This window comes from Lonchura striata, chromosome 9 (assembly GCF_046129695.1).
Source record: "Lonchura striata isolate bLonStr1 chromosome 9, bLonStr1.mat, whole genome shotgun sequence".
In the NCBI taxonomy this organism is placed as follows: domain Eukaryota; kingdom Metazoa; phylum Chordata; class Aves; order Passeriformes; family Estrildidae; genus Lonchura; species Lonchura striata.
The window spans coordinates 28,420,720-28,442,807 of record NC_134611.1 but is presented as its reverse complement, the minus strand read 5'-3'; the positions used below and the strand labels follow the sequence as shown (position 1 = coordinate 28,442,807).

At 48.0% G+C, this 22,088-nt stretch overlaps 1 protein-coding gene across 1 annotated transcript in view; it reads right to left on the bottom strand.

The window, feature by feature from the left end:
- Positions 1–22,088, bottom strand: part of HMCN1 (hemicentin 1) — a 164,485-nt gene that overhangs the window by 10,615 nt on the left and 131,782 nt on the right. The window contains exons 71-98 of the mRNA XM_021525146.2: positions 21,579–21,715; positions 18,525–18,666; positions 17,371–17,515; positions 16,538–16,665; positions 15,722–15,878; positions 15,424–15,545; positions 15,076–15,240; positions 14,790–14,897; positions 14,511–14,648; positions 14,243–14,377; positions 13,714–13,983; positions 13,046–13,236; positions 12,482–12,695; positions 11,870–12,004; positions 11,202–11,392; positions 10,636–10,717; positions 9,361–9,630; positions 8,722–8,892; positions 8,072–8,242; positions 5,846–6,016; positions 5,058–5,228; positions 4,730–4,900; positions 4,181–4,351; positions 3,817–3,966; positions 3,509–3,646; positions 3,036–3,157; positions 2,018–2,255; positions 427–489 (exon numbers count right to left, since the gene is read on the bottom strand). Of these exons, the coding sequence (XP_021380821.2) occupies positions 427–489; positions 2,018–2,255; positions 3,036–3,157; positions 3,509–3,646; positions 3,817–3,966; positions 4,181–4,351; positions 4,730–4,900; positions 5,058–5,228; positions 5,846–6,016; positions 8,072–8,242; positions 8,722–8,892; positions 9,361–9,630; positions 10,636–10,717; positions 11,202–11,392; positions 11,870–12,004; positions 12,482–12,695; positions 13,046–13,236; positions 13,714–13,983; positions 14,243–14,377; positions 14,511–14,648; positions 14,790–14,897; positions 15,076–15,240; positions 15,424–15,545; positions 15,722–15,878; positions 16,538–16,665; positions 17,371–17,515; positions 18,525–18,666; positions 21,579–21,715 (4,467 nt within the window). The remainder of the gene's footprint in view (positions 1–426; positions 490–2,017; positions 2,256–3,035; positions 3,158–3,508; positions 3,647–3,816; positions 3,967–4,180; positions 4,352–4,729; positions 4,901–5,057; positions 5,229–5,845; positions 6,017–8,071; positions 8,243–8,721; positions 8,893–9,360; positions 9,631–10,635; positions 10,718–11,201; positions 11,393–11,869; positions 12,005–12,481; positions 12,696–13,045; positions 13,237–13,713; positions 13,984–14,242; positions 14,378–14,510; positions 14,649–14,789; positions 14,898–15,075; positions 15,241–15,423; positions 15,546–15,721; positions 15,879–16,537; positions 16,666–17,370; positions 17,516–18,524; positions 18,667–21,578; positions 21,716–22,088) is intronic.

The window sequence follows — 22,088 nt, the reverse complement described above, 5'->3', positions numbered from 1 at the left end:
CAAGTGTACCTGAGGTACTGATTTAAAAGTTGTCTGGGCACTACTCATATTTTAGGGGATGACTGAAGTAACATCTTCAGCTGCCCTTGGATCCACACCCTTTTAGCAAGGATAACTCACACTTTTTGAAGTGCATACTTTGAACTCTAAATAAAGGGGATGTAGGTTCTGGTGGCTTAATAATGTGTCCAGCTCTGGAGCCCTCAGCACAAGGTGGACATGGACCTTTTAGAGGAGGTCCAGAGGATGCCATGGAGATGTGCCAAGGGCTGGAGCCCCTCTGCTGTGGAGCCAGGCTGGGAGATGTGGGGGTGTTCACCTGGAGAAGGGAAGGCTTCAGGGGTGGAAACAGGGGATCTTTAAGGCCCCTTCCCACCCAAAGCACACCAGGACTCCATGGTTACACCCACCCGTGTCAGTCATTACCTGAGCAATAAGGCCCAGACGAGTCCAAAGCAAACCCTGCAGGGCACTGGTTGCTCCGATCCCCTGTGTGACAAAGGAAGCACGTGTCACTTGTGGATAAAAATATGGCCTCTTCATTACTTTTAACAGTAAGAATTGCAGCCCAGCAATTTTACAGTATTTGTTATATTTCAACACCAAAACAGGAACTTTTAAATCCAGCCTTACTAGTTTCTCTACTTTGGCACTAAGTCAGTATTGCATGGCTATTGTAAATGCAGGTGAACCCGGCGGGAAGAAACAATGATGTCTGACTCCAGTTCAGAAGGCTGAATGATTTCTTTATTATAACTGTGATATAATACATTAATATACTATTTAAAGGAAGATACTAAAACTACACACCCACTCATTCTAACTATCATATCTAACTCACAACTCATGACCTTCCTCTTGAGAGTCCAGCCACAGGTGGATTGGATTGACCAACAGGCTCAAACAATCCTCACCAGAATCCAATCAAGCAATCACCCCAGGTAAACAATTCTCCAAACACATTCCACATGGGAAAACAGTGAGCAGAAATAGAAATTATTTTCTCTTTCTCCTCTCTGTACACCTCTATAAAAAATCCTGAGAGAGAGAAATGTTCGGTTTGTCACACATGGCTTGTGCTGGTTTGAGTAACATTGAACAGGTGTGTGGGGGTCCCCTCAGAGTGAGCTGCAAGTCTCATCCCAGCCTAATGCATCCTGAGAAGTTTATTATCAAAAGAATAAAGACCATTTGGTTTTACTTCACATAAAAGGAGGTCAATAGACCCAAAGCAAAAAAATCACCATGTCACAAATCTCAGGAGATCACTGCAGAAGAACGTAACCGTGTACGACAAACTGCAATGAAAAACTCAGGGTGAGACTCCTCAAAGGACACAGGGCTTTGGCTGCTTGAAAACTGAAATTTAAAAAATGAAATCTAAAAAAATCCCAAACACCAGTATCTTAATTGTTAGAGGAAATAAAATCAAGTTCAGTAAAGGCTTAGCCAGATCTAATCACAGGCATATCTTAACCCAGAGACTCTCTTTTATCAGATCTGTTTTTAAATTAGAAAAAAAAAAAAAAAAGCATTTGGTTTTCAAATTGTACAATGAGTCCCTAATCTGGCAAGTGGGGAAAAAACTTACTGTACTTGATTTAGAATCTTGTTACTGAAAAGAAAGACTCAGACAGTCAACCCCTCTGTTTCATGTACTTCCAAACTAGAGTAACTTCCCTACCACATAAAAAAAAAAAAGAAAGCTCAAATAGCATTAAAAGAAGTAACTGGCCAGCTTGCTCATTAATTAGAGCTTCTCAAAGGAAAATCTGCTCCCATTAATCTATGCCTGTCCCCTTTGGTCATTCAGGTTCATAAAATCCAGCAGTTAGCAATGCTAACTAATAGTTCGTTTATGGATACATCCAACAAGACTTTCAGGTCCTGCGATCTATGCTAAAGCTACCCAAGTTTCACAGAATTTCTTTTGAGACTATGGGTGACTCAATGAACTCTAGGAAGAGAAGACAGTCCTTCCCCACTGTCTGATTTCTGGGAAGGCCTAGAACAACACCTTTTGCAATGGAAGCCTGGATTTGGAAAGCCACGGCCTCCTCCAGCGGGTCGTACTCCGTAGCGATGGAGGCAGCGCGCAGCGTCTGCACCAAGAAGGGCATCCTGCCCTTGCTGGAGTCGTAGGTGATGGTGTGGTTCCACGTGTAGGGCACGCTGACCCCGTCTGCCGCGAAGAGGCGCGTGGAGTGCGCGTGCAGCTGCCCAGGGCCCGTCTGAATGTAGTCCTCTGTGTAATCCTGCAACAGAACCCTGGCCATCAGCTGCTCCCACGCCAGCACCACACCTGTACTTCAGAGCTGGGAGATGTGTTTAGAGAAAGGAGCTTATCTTATCCGCTGAACAAGAGTATTGCACACACACACAGGTCCTTTTCACTCTTAAGTGTTGAATCTTGACACTGCCTAGTCTATTATTTTAAAAAAGATACAGACTGATGTCCTGAGGATCCTGATGATGGAAGACACAACAGAAGATTTCTAAAAAAATATCTCACTCCTCAGTAACAATCTTTTGAGGTCTAAATATTTAGCTTTTATTTGAAGTTAGATGCTGACAAATATGCTAAATAAACAAGTGGTGGAGAAACATTCTGCCACTGAAGGGAGTTATAAATATATTGGACATACTACATATTGCAGTCTTCCAAAATATCAACAACTTCAGGTATATTTACTGCATGGTGGGATGAATACAGTAAAATACTGGTTACCAGTTACTAAATACTATATCAGAGAGGTTAAAGATGCACCTTTCTAGCTCTGCCCAAAGCAACCCTGACATGCCAGCCATCAATAACTGCCCTGAAGACCTGCCTGAACACTACCTGCCAACATCTCAAACCCTTGAGAGACAGACAGCACTCTCCTCATGGTAACTTTCTGCTTTCAAAGGCAACATCAGCACCATCAGTTCCACCAGGCACAAAAGAAGTCACATACAATAAAGCAGGTTACAGGAATAAGTGTTTCCTCCTTTCCTCTGGATGAGAGAAGTACAGATGCATGAAGCAGCTTTACCTTGACACTGACATCAGCCACGGACTGGAGCTGCAGCACGTGGCCACTCACAACAACATCCAGCAGCAGGGTCCCGTCCGTGTCCAGGCCCCGGGCAACATGCGTCATGCGTAGGATCTCACCTGGCAGTTTAACAGCACACTGATTTATCACACATTCCCAACACAGACTCCCAACAGCCACATGGAATCGAAACTGCAGTCCCTCTTCCAGTTATTTATAGTTACATTTTCTAAGGTGTACCGTGCCCATGAGAAAAAACACGACACATTTCAAACTAGAGCTAAATTTCAAACTAGAAGGTGGAATAAAGCCTCAGAAGGTTACAGTTAGTCTGTAAATAATACACTGAAAATATTTGTGCAAGCACAAAACCCAAATTTCAGCAATGGTCCTCTGCTGTCTTTTCAGAAATGCAGCATCCATCTGGCTTACTAGACACAAAAAGAGCTGATCTATCCCAGGCAACTCACCAGTTGCAAACTCCACTTGAGTTTCTCTCTTGAAGACAGCATCAGTGAGCGTAAACCCATTCATTGCTTCCCCAATTTCTTTGGCAGTTGTCCAATAAACCGGGCTGAGTATGGAAACGAGCTTCCTCATGGCTGGGCCTGAAGGAAACACCACAGAAAATTGGGGAGCTTTGATCTCGTTATAGTCCCATGTGCACACGAGCTGAATAAGAAGCCCTCAAACTAGCGTAACCCTTCAGATTTAAACCAGAAGACCATAGGTATTGGTGTATTCAGAAAAAAAATTGATCAAAGTTAAAGAGGCCTACCAAGGGTCCGAGGGACGTTTGTGATCTTTGCCTGTATCACTCTGGTGTCAGAATCCGGGCTGTCCGTTACTGTGGCATTCAGGAAAGCAATACCGAATTCCACATCATTGATATTGCCAATGATGCTGCCCTTGGCACGTGCAGGCCCACCTGTGCAGGGGATGGGGAGAGGCAAAACACAACCCTGTGTAATAAGCGCTGCTGGGTATTTTAGGGGAGGGAGAACTGGGCTTTAGTTCTGGGCACATTTAAACCCAAAAAATTAAATTACCCAGTCAACTGGCCAAGATAAGAGCACCAGTGAAATCAGGAGTGCCACAGGCTTTCATCACACTGTCACTGCATGCAGGATGTAAACACTCACCAGGACACGCTTGGGTGTTGCACCTGGATATCTGGGAGGAGTCCCCAGGGCAAGGACGGCCACGATTTAATGGGGCTGGACTGCTGCAAAGGCGCACCCGGCTCTGCTCTCCTCCTCCACAGGATGCAGAGCACTGGCTCCATGATTGCCACTGCCCCCAGCTTCCATCCACTGCAGAATAAAGAAAGCAATTTTTCAATTTAAATGCTTCAGGCTGCATCGGTTGTGCTGAAGTCAATTCCTTTGTGAAGGAACCAAGGTTCTAAAGGGACAGATCAAAGGACAACAAAAACATTAAAGCGGGCAGGTGTCAACACCTGCCATCAGAAACACAGAATCCCAGACTGGTTTGGGTGGGAAGGGACCTTAAATCTCATCCCGTCCCACCCCCTGCCACAGGTAGGGACACCTTCCACTGTCCCAGGCTGCTCCAAGCCCCATTCAACCTGGCCTTGGACACTTCCGTGGGTGGCCTATGTTCCTCGTGTGGCATATACCCTGGTGCCTTCCAGGGAAAGCTTCATTCCCACTGCTGTTGTGAGTACTGACCTGGGCACAGGTCTGTGCTGCACCTCTGGATCTGCACGTCAGCCCCAGCACAGGCCCTGCCGCCGCTGGCCGGGCGTGGGTTGTCACAGCTCCGGTACCGCCTTGTCTGGCCCCCGTTGCACGTCCGACTGCAAGTTCCCCAACTGCTCCATGGGCCCCAGTTGCCATGAACTGCAAGAATAAGTCAGGTTTGATCTTCCTCAGGGATTTAAAACCAGACAGTCAAGCTAGAAAAGTACGGTTTTTGGAGAGTAACTTTTTTTTTTCTCTCCAAAAGAAAACAACCAAACCCAGCAAGTGGGCGAACAGCCCAACACAAAGCACTTACCTGGGCAAGGATCACTGTTGCAAAAATCCATTTGAATGTCACTTCCCTCACACTTGTGTCCCCCAAACTGCGGGGCTGGGTCGGAGCAGTGGCGCGTCCTCTGCCTGCTGCCTCCCCCACAGGACACGCTGCAGGTGCTCCAGCTGCTCCACGGGGACCACTTCCCATCCACTGCGGAGAGAGGCACAGCAGTGAGAGCCTCTGACTCCAGCAGAAACACAGCACAGCAGTGCTGCATCGAGGAAAACTGATCATGGATGTCACTGACTCTCTGCAGCATCTCAGCTACTCAGGGATTTCTCCCCAGGGACCTGGGGTGGGTGAGAGCTGGACCAGCCCTGGCAACGCAAGTGGGACCAGAACTCCCCGTGCCCTGGGCTGATCCCCCAGTGTGGGCAGCAGGGGAGAGGGGATTCTGCCTGTCTGCCCTTCTCAGGTGAGACCCCACCTGCAGAACTGCTCCAGCCCTGGGGCCAGAAGCACAGGAAGAACATGGAACTGCTGGAGAGGGTCCGGAGGAGGCCCAGGAGCTGCAGACCCTGTCCTCTGGAGCTAGCTTAGGGTAGGAAAAGACCTTAAAGCTCTCCCTCTGGGAGAGCTTAGCGTGTTCACCAGGAGAAGAGCTGTGGTCCACTGGCAGAGTCTATAGCAAATGCTAAGTAGTGCCAGAGTCAGTGACAATAAAAAGCTTGAAGGGGAGTTTTTTCAGGTACTAGACTTTTATAGCCAGAAAGCGTTAACCACGAGAGAAGCAGAAGCGGGGGAGGGAAGGAGAAGTTCGGTCTCACCTGGGCAGCGCCGGCGGTAGCAGAGCTGGAGCTGCGTGTCGGGGCCGGGGCAGCGGGGGCCGCCGTGCGCCGGGGCCGGGCTGGCGCAGAGCCGCGGCCGCGTCTGCGTGCCCTTCCCGCATGTGGTGCTGCACGGCCCCCACGGCCCCCACGGGCTCCACTCGCCGGCCACTGCAACGGCAGCACAGCTTAAACACTGCCCCGGAACAGACACACACACCTGGGATAGCCCCGATCCCACACACTGCCCCGGAACAGACACACACACCTGGGATAGCCCCGATCCCACACACTGCCCCAGAACAGACACACACACCTGGGATAGCCCCGATCCCACACACTGCCCCGGAACAGACACCTGGGATAGCCCTGATCCCACACACTGCCCCGGAACAGACACACACACCTGGGATAGCCCTGATCCCACACACTGCCCCAGAACAGACACACACACCTGGGATAGCCCCGATCCCACACACTGCCCCAGAACAGACACCTGGGATAGCCCTGATCCCACACACTGCCCCAGAACAGACACCTGGGATAGCCCTGATCCCACACACTGCCCCGGAACAGACACCTGGGATAGCCCTGATCCCACACACTGCCCCAGAACAGACACACACACCTGGGATAGCCCTGATCCCACACACTGCCCCAGAACAGACACACACACCTGGGATAGCCCCGATCCCACACACTGCCCCGGAACAGACACCTGGGATAGCCCTGATCCCACACACTGCCCCAGAACAGACACCTGGGATAGCCCTGATCCCACACACTGCCCCAGAACAGACACACACACCTGGGATAGCCCTGATCCCACACACTGCTCCAGAACAGACACACACACCTGGGATAGCCCCGATCCCACACACTGACCCAGAACAGACACCTGGGATAGCCCTGATCCCACACACTGCCCCAGAACAGACACACACACCTGGGATAGCCCTGATCCCACACACTGACCCAGAACAGACACACACACCTGGGATAGCCCTGATCCCACACACTGCCCCGGAACAGACACACACACCTGGGATAGCCCTGATCCCACACACTGACCCAGAACAGACACCTGGGATAGCCCTGATCCCACACACTGCCCCAGAACAGACACACACACCTGGGATAGCCCTGATCCCACACACTGACCCAGAACAGACACCTGGGATAGCCCTGATCCCACACACTGCCCCAGAACAGACACACACACCTGGGATAGCCCTGATCCCACACACTGCTCCAGAACAGACACACACACCTGGGACAGCCCTGATCCCACACTGCCCCAGAACAGACACACACACCTGGGATAGCCCTGATCCCACACACTGCTCCAGAACAGACACCTGGGATAGCCCTGATGCCCCAAATAATGTCTTGAATAGTGGCCCAAACAATCAGCACTTTGACAAGCAAAGATCAACTCTGTTTTTTAACTACATCACCTCACCACCATCATCAAACATCAGAACTGAACACGTAATCAAATATGGATTTTTCCAATTCCCCAGGCAGGATGGAGGCCTGAGCACGGCCAAGGCAGCCTGGCTAAAAGCTGCCAGAGAGCAGCAGCCAGAGCTGTTTTTCCTGCCAAAACCTAGAGAAATGAGTCTCAGGCCTCTGAATGAGTATTTGGCATCACAGTGGCAGCATAGCCAGGGAAAAATGGAAAAAACAAACATTGCAAATTGTACAGAAGGGAACATGTCAGTGGTGAAGGCTCTGAATAAACTACAACCTGTCAAATGTAGGAAATACTCGTGGGAACAGAAGGAAACCTGACAGGTATTTGGGAGCAAAATGTGGCTAAAAATTGCAACAACAGAGGAAAATATACAGATAAAGTCTTAAATTATTAACAATAATTTTTACATAGCTTTAAATAGTTGGTGGTTTGGCTTTGGTTCTTTTATTTTAACTGGCTTTGCAGGATAGATTTAGAGTAGAGAGAATTTACATTGTGAGGATGTGGGTAATAAGTACTGAAAAACATTAAAATACAAATTAACATTTTTACTGGTGTAAAAAAAAATAAGAAATTGCTGAGATTTCTTACACTTTTGTGATTTCTGTTTCCAAGAATTCGTGCCATTCAATTAAAAAAAAAAGTAATTAACAACTACAAATAGGCTGAGATAATTTGGGTTTGGAGAAACAAAGAAACCTGTATGTGAAGCCCCTCATGCAAATAAGGTTAAAATACTCTTCTCTTACCTGGGCAAGGCCTAAGATTGCACATGACTGACTCCACAGCGCTGCCCTCACAGGGCTTCCCTCCGAGCTGAGCTGGGGGGTTACTGCAGGTCCTGCTCCTTGTCCTGTTTCCTTGGCCACAGCTTCTTGAACACTCTTCCCACAGCCCCCACTCCGACCAGCTCCCATCCACTAAGGACCAGAAAAGCCCAGTTTTCATTCAACAATATTTTTGTGGTATTTATTGAAATTTCCTCTTTCTTTCCAAAATTAATTACAACTACTTGGAAAAATGAATCTGCCAAGAAGATCCACAGTGACAGAATTTCATTGTTTGGGCACTTAATGCAAGACACATTAAAAGTACCAGTTCACTGTGGCTTTTCAGTACTTAAAGAGGGAGGGAGACTTAGAGGGGCAGACAGCGATAGGACATGGGAGAAAGGTTTTAAATTAGAAGAGGAGATATTTAGAAGGAATTGCTCTCTATGAGGATGGGGAGACCCTGGAAGCTGTGGCTGCCCCCCTGGATCAACGGCAGTGTCCCAGGCCAGGCTGGACAGGGCTTGGAGCACCCTGGGCTGGCGGAATGTGTCCCTGCCATGGCACTGGACGGGCTTTGAGGTCCCTCCAACCCAGCCCCTCGAGGGATTGTGTGTCTGCAGCAGTACCTGGGCAGGGCTGGCGGTGGCAGCTGCGCAGGTCGGTGTGGGGGCCCTGGCAGCCGCGGCCCCCGTTGGCCGGCACGGGGCTGTCGCACTGCCGGACGCGCTCCTGCACGCCCTGGCCGCAGGTGACGCTGCACGCCCGCCATTCCAGCCAGCTGGAGAACCCGCCGTGCACTGCAACAGGAGCAGGGATGCTGCTGGGCACTGCTGGCGCCTGCAGCTCCCTTAGGCGGCACAGAGAAGTGAAAACTGCACCTCCCGACCCTGGAAATCCACCTCTCTTCATGTCATTACTGTGCACAAATCTCTTACCAGAGTTCAACGACAATTACTGCATTTCTTTAGAGGCACATGTTCTGAGGACAGGATCTGATTTGAGACCTTTTCATTATAATTTTTGTCTGTTACCCTTCACAGCCTCTATCTCTTCCAGCTGGATGAGTATAATAGAATAAAATTTAATGAAAGAGAACCCCACTGACACTTCAGACTAAGCTTACCCTAGACCTAACGCTTATAAAGAAGGTATGACCAAACATCTCATCCACAAAATATGGGCAAGATGAATGTTGACCACATTTGATCCAGATTAATGCTGTCATCTACCAGCTTCAAAGTCACTCTGATGCTTCGTGCACCTACCCTGCACAGTCAGGGGCACTGTGACGAGGACGGACCCCAGGAGATTCCTGGCCACACACTCGTAGTCGGCGGTGTCCTCCCTGTGCAGCGGGGCGATGCGCAGGGAGCCGTTGGGCAGCAGGGTCACTCTGTCGTCGCCCAGCACGGGCTGGCCCTGGCGGGACCAGCTGATGGCGGGAGGGGGCTCTCCCCCAGCCTGGCAGTCCAGCACTGCCGTGGCACCGGCTTCCAGCACGGTCCCCACCGGCTCAACCGTGATGACTGGGGGGCCTGGAAGAGAAAGGGCTCTTTGGGCGACAGCACACGGGCACAGGTCTGACTGATTTAGTATTAAAGTGAGCACAGAGAAATCCCAAGTCAGTTTACTTTGACTAAAATCATTACTGCTGATCCCCTGCTGGCAAAATAGAAACACAGAATCCTTAAGGCTGGAAAACAGATCACCAAGTCCAACCACCAACCCAGCACCACCACCAATGTTCACCACTAAACCACGTCCCCAAGTGCCACCAAACAGATACGTTACAATGCCAACAACAAGGTAGTTTGAACATGCTGCAATCTGAGGACTAAAGCAGGGATTAAGGCCCAGCTATAAGAGTACATGCTCTTCTTTATTGTTAAAATGGGTTGTTTTTCTTAAAACCCACAGGAAGATGTTATTATTCATGTCCAGAGACAACTGAAGGATAAGGAACAGACCCACAGTGTGCTTAAGGCTATAGCAGGAAGGGCACATTTAGAAATTATCCCACTAGCAAAGAAAAACTCTTAACATATTTTTTTTGCCAAAGATAAAATATTGTCAGTAGGAATTAGGATTCCTCTAAGTTAAGAGTCTAGTTTATTCCAGTTGTATTGAGTGAACTAAGGGAAACAGGCCATTTCAGAGAGTGGTTCAGTTCACTCCACACTGGTTTCTATGATGAGGCTCAACCACCCTCTGTTACATCCCTCTCTTCTTTGACTTCAATCACAGCTTAGACCAGACTATCATATATTCATGATGAAAGGTACCCAGAGAAGATCTTGGCTACCTCATTCCTGGAAGTGTTCAAGGAGCAACCAGCTCTAGTGGAAGGTGTTCCTGCCCATGGCAGGTGACCTTTAACGTCCCTTCCAACCCAAGCCCTTCTATGATTCTATGGAAGAGGAGATGAGTCCAAACTCCAGGGCAGTGCCCAACCTGAAACACTCCCCCAGGAGCTGCCTGCACCTCCCCACAGGCAGGTTTTCACTCCCTTAAGGGGCATTAAGCCTCCCTTTGGGCCTTACTCTGCAGGGTCAGTGTCAGGCTGCGCTCCACCACGCCCACGTCATTGGTCGCCACGCACTTGTAGTCACCAGCATCTTCATTCTGAGGAACAAAACGGGGGCTCAGTCTACAGGACCCCTTCTGGCAGGGAATTTTAATCCCAACTCAAAATGCATTCATGAATACATGGGGAAAAATAGGAGTCTTGCTGTTCAGATTAGGAATTTAGATTTGGAATAAGAGATTTGCACATGGAGAATGCAATTGCTTTTCAGCTGACCTGTAGAAGCCAGGCTCTCTTAAGGTCAGGAGAAAAGGTCCCATTTAACAGGCCATGACCAGGATCTCACACATCAACAATTAGTATGTAAATTCAGTCCTTCTGACAAGCAGGGAGAACTCTGACCACCTGGGGATTCTTGCCTCAATAATTTGAATCTAATTCTAGTCCAAGTTAAAACATTTGTTAAAGGTGAAAGCAAAAAAGGATAAATGTCTAGCCTGACTCCTTCAAACCAGTATGATCAGGAACAGCTTTATCAATCAAGTTCAAAGCAGATACTCACAGTATAGGGGCAGGACTCACCACAGTGCCATAAATAGCAAGGGAACCATTGACAAGCTGTCGGATCCTGTTACTAATCTGAACTCCCACTCCTTTTCTGCTCCACTGGATGGTTGGAGGGGGATCTCCCCTGACTTCACAATTCAACATGGCATTGCCACCCAAGGGCTCAATTCTGCTGGAGTGATAATCCCCTTTGAACACTGGAGGCTCTGAAAAAACAAGAGATGGCAGAGAAATAGTAGAGACAAAATAAAATGTGCCTAATTGAGAACTGCTGGTAGGGATCACTCACCTCGGACTTTCTGAAGGGGGGATTTCAACCTGTTCAGATTTTTCCCATTTAGCCATTGGCATGGTATTATATACAGGGGGGAATGGCTTTAAGCTGACAGCAGGCAGGTTCAAAGTGGATACTAGGGAGAAATTTCTCCCTGTGAGGTGGGAGGCCCTGGCCCAGGCTGTCAAGAGAAGCTGTGGCTGCCCCTGGATCCCTTAAAGTGTCCAAGCTCAGGCTGGATGGGGCTTGGAGCAGCCTGGGCTAGTGGAGTATCTCTGCCCATGGCAGAGGGTGGCACTGGATGAGTTTAAAGGTCCCTTCCCACCTATCCCATTCCAACTCCACTATCCAAGCCCAGTGGTTACATGGAGCTGTCCAGCAACAACCACAACTGCTGAATTTTATGTACCTTTGACATACACGAAGCCAATGGCCTTGATGGAGCCCACTGTGTTCTCTGCAGAGCACACGTAGGTGCCAGAGTCCTCCTTGGACACCCTCTCGATGAGCAGCTCACTGTGCCCATTGACATCGTCGTACTGTGCTGGAGGGAGAGCAGGGAAAGGGTCACTCCAGGGACTGAAACGTACACAGCTCACAGGAGTGCTTGGATCTGTGCACAGTGCTTGGATCTGTGCATTCTCAGCAGCACAGCTTTGGGGTCTTGTGCATCCCTGAGACACTCCAGGAATGCACAGAAAGTCATTGCTGTGACATTTGCCCACATGCACCTGTTCACTTCAGCTGCCCTGTAATTTCAAGAATCAGTTGCTCAATGCTGAGTAAATACCATCAGATATTAATAATTTTAATGTGCTACATTGTTGGCTACACAAGAGGAACCATTTTCTAATTACCTTCCTTACAGCTTTGTCTCAGAGGCAGTTTAATTACGTGACTGCATAACACTGAAGATATTCCTCACACAATCACTAACAGTTTATTCCAGCTAGAATTTTCTTCTTTCCTGTCCTAAACTGCAACGCTGCATAGGGGAAAATAATGGCCATCAGGGACCCACCTGGAATGATGTTATTGTTAAAGGTCCACGTTATTCTGGGGACAGGTACCCCAGTTGCTTTGCAGGTTAACCTGAGCTGTTCTCCTTTGGTCAAGGCTACGTCTCCAGGCAATTCAGTGAAAGCTGGGAGCACATGAACTGTCAGGGTGACTGTGTGCACGTCCTCCCCAGCAGCGTTGGTGGCAATGCAGGTGTAACTGCCAGAGTCTTCAGGCTGGAAGAAGACATGGTGGGGAAACTTCAGCTGGGATATATCCTACAGCACATGCCACTCGTATCAGTAGGATAATCTTGAAAGGCTTGGAACAAGCATTCAGCAGAAATGCTCAGCTGAGGTCTTCCACTTCCCTGAATTTGAAGGATAACTAACACTTCCTTTTACCGTTCCTGAGGATTTACCACTACAAGTTCTTCAGAGAATTTACTCCCCAGTGGAAAATGAAAGTTTTGTAATGATTTTGGAACATTAAGAAGAAGAAATCAAAATAAAACAATGACTAACGCAGAGGTGGTTCTTATCACTGCCAAATGTGTCCACTAATAGCTTAGATGCAGGGAGCTTACCACAACATTGTCCAAAATGAGGTCTCCACCAGGCACAGTCTGGTATTTTCCCACTGTGTCTCTTAACAGCATGTTGTCCTTCCTCCAGTTAATTGTTGGTGCTGGGATCCCCTCAGCCACACAGGACAGAAGAGCCTGGGAGCTCTCCGTGACCGTGTACTGTGTATCCGTGCTGCGGATCCTGGGTGGAACTGTGGGGAGGTCATTAGAAACATTTCCTCTGGGTATTATCCAAGCACAACACTGGACTGAAGAAAGTCCTTGTCTGGACCTTCTGGATTGTCCATTTCCATCAATGACTGTGTGCCAGAATTCAAGCAAATGGCTGAAATTACAGCTTAATAACACTCCCCTGCATTAAGTAGCACCGTTTTCCTGAACTCCTCCCTGTACATCCCTAGTTCCTTACTCTCTGTGGGGTCACACTGGTAACACACATTTCCCTACTGTCCCACAGATCATGGAATCACAGGATGGTTTGGGCTCGAAGAGACCTTAGAGGCCACCTCATTCCAACTCCCTGATATGCACAGGGACACCTTTGACTATCCAAGGTTGTTCCAAGCCCCACCCAGTCTGGTCTTGGACACTTCCAGGGATGGGGAGACCTCAGCCAGTCTGGACCAGCCGTTGCAGTGCCCCCCATCCTCCCAGGAAGAGTTCCTTACCATGCACGGCGAGCTCTGTGCTGGAGGTGCTGGATCCCGCGGGATTCGCCGCTGTGCAGGTGTAGCGGCCGCTGTCCCCGGGCTGCACAAACAGGATCTGCAGAGCTCCCGTGCTCAGGATTCTCCTTCGCATGGACTCTGTTATCTGCTGCCCATCCTTATGCCAGCTGATCTGTGGGCCAGGGTAGCCTTCAGCCTCACACTGCAGGGTGACAGACTGATCAATGGCAACAACATATTCCTCCACGTGGGACCTGATAACAGGAGGAACTGAAAGGAGCAAAGACAATTATTGAAAGAATTAGATGCTGTAAGAAAACGCCTTTCACCTGTATGTATTCTGTAAGAAGGAACTCCTTAGTTCTTGGTGAAAATAATTTTAAAAGCATACCCTAAAGCAGACATAGAACTAAAGGGAATAAACCTCCTGGCTCTGTTCAGCATCACATCAAAAAGGAAAGCACTAGGTCCTTTTCTACTGCTCAGAATTGTGTTTGGACTAAGAGAAGGAGTCTAGAAGGTGATTTACCTTGAACTTTCAGCTTGATCTTCCCCAGAGCAGTGCCAGCTGGATTCTGAGCAACACACATATAAGTCCCAGCATCTTCCACAGCTGCTCTGGCAATCTGCAAACTGCCACTCGGCTGGACCATGTAACTGTTCCCTAAAACAAATATAATCAAAGTATGACACTTCTGGTTTGGTGAACCAGAGGAGAGGAGAAACCCAAGTTTCAGAAAACAAAATGGGTGTCTGTGTCACAGGAGCAGGCAGGGTCCCAGGCTTTGAGAGGATACCTGTGGTGATGATGTTGATGCCCTCCTTCTGCCACATGATCACGGGCTGAGGAGTGCCCGTGGCCTCACAGGGCAGCACAGCAGGATTGTTCACGATGACATCCAATGTCCCCGGCTGGGCCTGGATAACGGGTGGCTCTGTGGAATGAAACAAAAAGGGAAAAGCATAACGTTCAAGGCTAGGACAATACAAAGGAACACTAAAACTCTACAACCTGAGCAGGCTGAAGTAGCCATGCTGGCTGCCAGAACAGCCTTGCTCATCAGCCTCCAGCTTACCCTGCACGTGCAGAGTGACGTGCCTGTGGGCAGAGCCCGCGGCGTTCCGGGCCACGCAGGTGTACCTGCCCCCATGGGCCAGCTGGGCAGAGGGGATCTCCACAGCTCCTGGGGCAGAGAGAGCAAGACAACATGCAAAGCATCCTCGAGGCACAGGTGCTCCCTTACAGCATCTCTCATTTCATTCCAAGCCATCAGAGAGGGGATCTCTGGGGGATTGTTTGCATTTCTGTAATTCATTACTTATGGGTGTGTCTGATTGCACTGATTTTCTGCAGCACATTACCTGAAGAGAGAATTCGGTAGCCATCTCCTCTGGGAAGCAACTTGATGCCATTTTTGGTCCAATGAACCGAGGGGATGGGAACACCAGAGGCAGTGCAGGAAACCACGACTGGAGAAAGCTTTGTTACCAGGAGCTCTGTGGCTTCATCTGCTATGGATGGGGGCACTAAAAATCAAGAGCAGGGCAAAGGTTACTTGCCCATGTTCATTTGTTATACATTGTAGGACATACCAGACCCTTATGGATATCAGTATCAAAGAGGAATGAAATGAAAATCTCATCTCAACATCAGAACACCCCAAAAAAGTTCTGGATGGCACACACATTTAATAGCAATATCCCCTCTACCTTGAACAGTGAGATCAATTGCCCTTTGATCTTCTCCTGCATCATTTGACACAGAGCACTCATAGACAGCAGTATCATCCACAGTGGGAGAAATGATTACTAAGGAACCTGAAGACAGAAGTCTGAACAAAGAAAAAAGAAAGTAAAAGCCATTGAAATACTTCTTTCCTTCTCAGGTAATTAGCCCACTGAATTTGCTGGCTAGACAAGGTAGCGTTTAAGCACAGACAAATTCTTCTAGTGCCAAAATCATCCCTGAAAACTTGAAACCCACAATGAAAAAGAAAACACCTCTCACCTGTACATATTCTGGTTCTGATCAACACTAAGCAGATGCCCATTCTTTTTCCAGCTAATTGCTGGTCTGGGAATTCCAGTGGCTTCACAAGGCAAAGTGGTTTGCACATTTACGGTAACTGTGATATTCGTCTGCCCAGGAGCAATAGTTGGAGGAACTAAGGACAAACAAAGCCTAATTATTTAGAATAATTATATGTGTGTGTGTGTATGCATATACACACACACACATTTCTTGTGAGAAATTGATTTGTAAAGGGTTCTCAAAACCTGACAAATTTCACATAGTCTTGTGCATTTGTATGGAAACTCTGAGATAGGGTGTGCTGACTTAGACCATGGAATAGAGATGACATCCCTGAGAGAGAGAGAGAGAGATTGAACTGGAAACAAGTTTCAAAAGATGGCCTTGCAAAAAGACCAGATATTTTGGAGAACTAGAACTGTGAAAGATTCATTGTAGCAAGACCATGTGGGGTAAAATAAGAGGTGATTTGTGTTAGAAGTATTAGCAGCATTGTGTGGCAAAAGCTAATAGACTGAAAAACATTTATAAGTATTGTAACCAGGAAATAGGTTGGCTTTAGATAGAATGGCATTGAGTTTTACATCTCTTATGTCTCATCCTTCAACGAGACTGATAATGGAATAAAAACTCTTAAAACACCTCTCAGTTGCCCCATCTCTGTAAAACTGGGATTTTCCAACAATTCCTCCCCCTTTTTTTTTTAACCAGAGCAACTAAGAAGGGGCTAAACTGAGCCTGCCTCTATGAGAAGCAGCCTGCTGCCAGTGATTGAGCAGCCGCAGGCTTTACCGAGGACGTGCAGGTCGATGCGCTGGCGCTCGCTGCCCGCGGCGTTGGTGGCCATGCACACGTATCTGCCCGTGTCAGCCGCCTGTGCCCAGGGGATGTGCAGGGACCCATCCTCCAACACCAAATACCTGCAACAGAGCAAATGCTGCTGCCCACCACCCATCGACAGGGCACCCTGGCAGAGCAGAGAAGAGATGACTCGGGACACAACCAATGGCCTAAATGAAGCATGCGTTAATTGTTTTCTCACTTATTTCATTCTTTCCCAGCATATCTATTTCCCAAAGAAATGATGAAATCTGGCTGACATGGTGATTTCACATAAAAGATACTGGATTTACAGAAAACAGCCTACCCCCTTTTTTTATGGTTTCTCATTTAAAAATCTTAATTAATGCCTGCACTTTTTCTCTGCCATATAGCAGAATTCCTTAGCATTTACTCAGTTCTAGAAAATGCCGAACTACTTCCTTCTAAAACAGTCAGGAGACAGAAGCCATTCACTATAATAGAAGTTGGTACTAGAACATGTATAAAATGTTTCATGTATTAGAAAATACAGAATAGCTTTTGGTCTGCATGAAATTTCTTGGCTTCATCCCAAAACTCTTGAGTATATATAAAAATCTAAAGATATTTCACATTTACTCTTCAAAATATCTAATGTCAGAATGATTATATTTGGTTGCCAAAGGAATTTTTCTTAACAAAAAGTTGAAACCTTTGGTGCTGCTACTTTTCTCTGGAACAATTTCACATCTAATTAAGTTTCTGCAATAAATACACACTTAAGTAGCAATGAAGAGTATTTATGCTAAAATTCTGGGCAATACCTGGAATTGTTTCCAGTAAAAACAGCCCCATCCTTCCTCCAGGTGATCCTGGGGGCTGGAACTCCTTCTGCAGCACACTCCAGAAGGGCAGAGGTGTTGATGTGCACCATGGCAGTCTGGGGGCTGCTCCGGATCGTGGGAGCCACTGCAAGGGAGAATTGCTGATGACAGAAAGGAAGAAACTCTACATTGCAATGATTGAAAATGAACACATGAAAAGAGGTGCCAGCAGGGGGTTTGGGTTCACTGCAAAGACAGGAACAAGTTTCTTACCAGTCTGGGTGACGGTAATTGCCAAGGTGCAGCAGGGAAGGAAAAATAAAGTTTGGCTGAAATGCATTGCAAAGGTCAGCTCTGCAAGTTACTGCAAAGGGTACCACTGAGCTAAAACAGCAGGAGTTCAGCACATGGAATTCTGCAAGCTAAGGCTGTGGGGATATCATGGCTTCCTGATTACACACTAAGGAGAAAAAAGGACTTTAGCTGGACCACGCAAGGCCAGTCATTGGGGGCACAGGGTAAGGCAGGGCCCATGCAACTGGACTGGAAACAGAATAGAAAAAGGGGGAAAATATCTTGGCACCTGAGTGTGAGAGTAGAATAACTTCCCATCAGACTAGAGGTGAGAAAATAAAAGAGTTTAAAATGGAGCTCAGGGCTGTGGTAGCACAGGACAAGTATCAAGTGTAAGGCCCCTCAAGCCTGTTCTCTCCAAGCACAGAAAAGCTGCCACAGCTGTCAGGTAACCTGTCAAGCCAGCTCTGAAACCTTGTCCCCAGGGTGCCAGTCAAATGCTTCAAAGAATTGCTCTGGGTTTGTTCAAGAGCATTTGTCAGTCCGGGATATGGGTGTTCACTCTGGATGTATCCCGACTCCATGTCAGGATGATGGCTGGATGCAGCCTCTGCTCACAGGAAGCACGGATGGATGGTGAGTGAGCCATGGCAAGTGCCCAGCAGGTCCCCTAGTCTGGGGGCCAGCTGTGGGCTCAGCAGTGGGACATGAGGCCATGCACACAGCCCCACAGTTTGGGCATGGCCTGAGTGGCCAACACACGGCTGGAAAGCGACCACAAAAGCTCAGCTCCTGCTGCCTGAACTCCTGCAGAAACGCCGTGCAAAGCCAAGGTGCCCAAGGCTGCTCCGTGAGGTTACCGTGCACTGCCAGCAGGAATTCCCTGGTGGTCTCCCCTGCCACGTTCCTGGCCACACAGGTGTATCTGGCGCTGTCCCCCAGCTCGGCGTTGTTGATCTGCAGGTACCTCCCGCTGGACAGGATCCGCAGCCGGGGGCCTCCCTGCGGGCACACACAGACACAGGCAGGCTTTAGAGCTCCACTGCTGGCCTCTCCTGCACAGAACACCCTTCCACTGCACAGCACTGAAAGCCAGGAGAGAAGGGCACCGACAAACCAGGCACTGAACTCACTGCTGCCTTTACATCCCTTAAGAAAAGAGGGTAAAGAAAGCTTTTAAAACTTAGCATTGCTTAGTGGTTCTCCATTGAAACCACTACTGAGGCTTGTGCCTGAAGGAGGCAGCTGTTACAGAGCCAAAGGGCTTTGGAGTTTTTATGGAAAGGGGCACCTAATAGCACATGATTAATTTCATTTATCTTGTTTTCTAGGCACACTACAGGCAGAAGGAATCAAAGTTTCTCTACACTTCCAGCATCACAGTCTGGCTTGGCTGGGAGGCAGCACAGGCTTAGCCAGCTCAGTTTACCAGCCAGGAGTTCACCAGCCAGCAGTTCTGGGCACAGGCTGCCCCTCTCCCCAGCCCTGCAGTGACTCCACAGCCCCTGCTAGGAGCCAGTCCAGTGAGAGCTTTACGACACCCAGCCCGGGTTGTGTCTACATCAATCGCTGACAGCAACATCAGCTACGAATGCTCAGAGACTTGACTGGATAAAAACCAACTTAGCTTTTCCAGTATGTGCTACTCATCCTCTGGATGGAACTGAAAGCTGACATTCCCATCTACTCTTCTGGTTAGAGGGTCTGAGAAGGGTATCCCAGAGAGATGAAACTCCTCTGGTTCTGCACTAGCACCCTGGTACTCTGCTCTCACACCAGGCATCACCCCTGCAGTGCAGGACTGGAGCTCTCAGGTGACACAATTCACCACCAGGGTGGGTTATTGACAGATTTTGGGCAATCACTGGCATTTCGTGTTGAAAACAACCTGTGTGATGGTTTCTAAACACAGAAACCTACAGATCACAGAAGACAGGGGATGAAGCTATAACTTAATCCTCAGGCTCTACTCAAAGTAAGCCAGAAAACTCATGTTGGAAAAAAAATACAAACTCAGCACGTATTTTAGTGTTTGAAAAAAGCCAGGTTAGGCCAGGAGGCTCCTATTCTTAACTCTCAATGTGTATTTCAAGAGTCCCACAACTTCAAAGCTGCTGGAGGCCAGATCTTTCCATAGTTCTGCTGGCAGAGAAGGTGATGCTGCCATAGTTCCATCACTCAGCACACAGAGATGGACTACGGCAGGCTTCACCTCAAAATCTGCCCAGTGGAAGACAACAAAAGCAAGAGGAATGACAACCTCCACAAGGCTGCCTCACAAAACCAGTGATATTTAAATTGATTGAACACTGCAGGCTGAGAACCTGCCTTTCTCCAGCCCTCTCTTGTCACTGTGGCACTTACACTTTTCCAGGAAAGAAGGATGACTTGCCAAGGAGCTCCTCACCTCTCTTCCCACACCCAAGGACACCCATTTCCAGCTGCTCAGGATTAGTCAGCTGTTACATTTCTTTGGGGTTGAGAAAGCAACCAGATACTGATTTCTCCTGATCTCTGGCATATGAACTCATGGGTGGGCAGGCCCTGGCACAGGGTGCCCAGAGAAGCTGTGGCTGCCCCTGGATCCCTGGAAGTGTCCAAGGCCAGGATGGATGGGGCTTGGAGCACCCTGGGCTAGTGGAAGTTGTTCCTGCCCATGGCAGAGGGTGGCACTGGATGGGCTTTGAAGTCCCAAGAAACTTCAGCCCCCACATTCTGACACGAGTTCATGAGGCAGGAGGAGAACTAACAGTGCAAAGATAATTCCCAGGTTACCAGCTGAGCACCTCTGGCTGCCACAGTGTTCCTCTACTTTTCTTTTCTGGTGAATATTTTGAACAGTAGCTGCTTTTCATGGTTTATGTTCCCTAAGCATTGCTTTTCAAACATAAGCTTTCCAATGAAGGGCAAGGCAAAAAGCATTCATATGTTTTATTTCCAAGCCTTGTTCAACCTTGTTTTCATTAAAAAACCCCACCACTCAATTAGAGAATTAACTGTCCAGAAGTAGAATGGTCCTGTTAAATTTGTTTCCAGCTGGTTCCTGGGCTACATTAAGATCATGGTCCCTAGCAGCACTTTGTAAGACATGTTCACCCACTAGATCCTTCTTTCAGTAATACTTAATTCTTCAAAATCTACCAGAGAGAAAGAGTCTGAGGAATGACATGTCAGAGGAAAGCAAATAAGCAGAAACTTGGGTGAAGATTTAGTGATGGATCACAGCTAAAGGCAAAAATTCGTAATCTGTATTTGTTTCTTCTTAATTAATGAACAAAGGTTGAGAGAAAAATTTTAATTAAGTTCAAGTAATAACTGAACTTTAACGTTAAGCTAAAAAGGACCTGTTTTGTGAGTGGTCCCAAGGATGTGAAGGAAAAAATTCTTTCTATATAAACCATCCTCATCTTGACAATCCTCTCTCATGCAGCACAGACTCTGCCTTGCAATGGCACTATGGAATTCTGAGTGGGAAAGATGCACTTGGTAAAACCTGGTGATTAGCAACCCATTTTCTTTTAAAGAATTTGTATTCCTTTCTAAATGCTACTAGAGTAGGAGGATGCATAATATAGCCAAAGGAAACAGAGAGTGCAGTCTTGTCTCAGCTACCTTTCCTGGGAAGCCATTCAGGAGTTTACCGAAGGCTTCTAGCATTGCTCAGAGGATCCAGGAGGAGCAAGGGATCCCCCTAAAGGAAAAAAGAACAAGTAACAGCGGGATGGCCACTTCACATGCCCGCTGGCTCTGGGGGCTCACTGGGGCTGGCTGCAGAAGCACTGGGGCTACCCAGCTGCTCTGAGCTGCGGGCACGAACTCGGGCTGAGGGGCGAGCGAGCGGAGCAAGAGACCTGGAGCACTGCTGTGACAACTGCAGCGAGCAGAGGGCCAGACAAAGGCTGGAGGCTCAGTACCTGCAGCAGCTCCCCGTTCTTCAGCCAGGAGATGGTGGGAGGGGGCACAGCGTCCGACCTGCACTCCAGAATAGCCTGGCTGTTCTGCAGCACCGTCAGCTCCTGGGGCCCTCCGGTACCAGCGATGTTGGGGGGGACTGGGACAAAAAACAGAGAGCAAAATCAACACCACACATATGAACCGTCAGGAAAACTACTGATTGAAAATTTCCAGTTTATCTCAAGTTTAAAATAAATGCAAATCTGTGGGATCATTAATTAATTCTTCCTCTCAATACCTGTGTAAAATATATCAGTATATTTCACATCTCTATAGAGTGAGCACAACAAAGTTGATCCAACCAAATACTGACATCTGTGAGCTTCCTGGATATTCAAAATAAGACTTGGAATTGTAACAGAAATCAGGTGAAACTTCCTTTGTGTATTACATTCAGAATAACCATCCTTAATGAGAAACACTAATATGATCATATGGTGTAATATCAGAGAATATTTAATCTTTAGGAA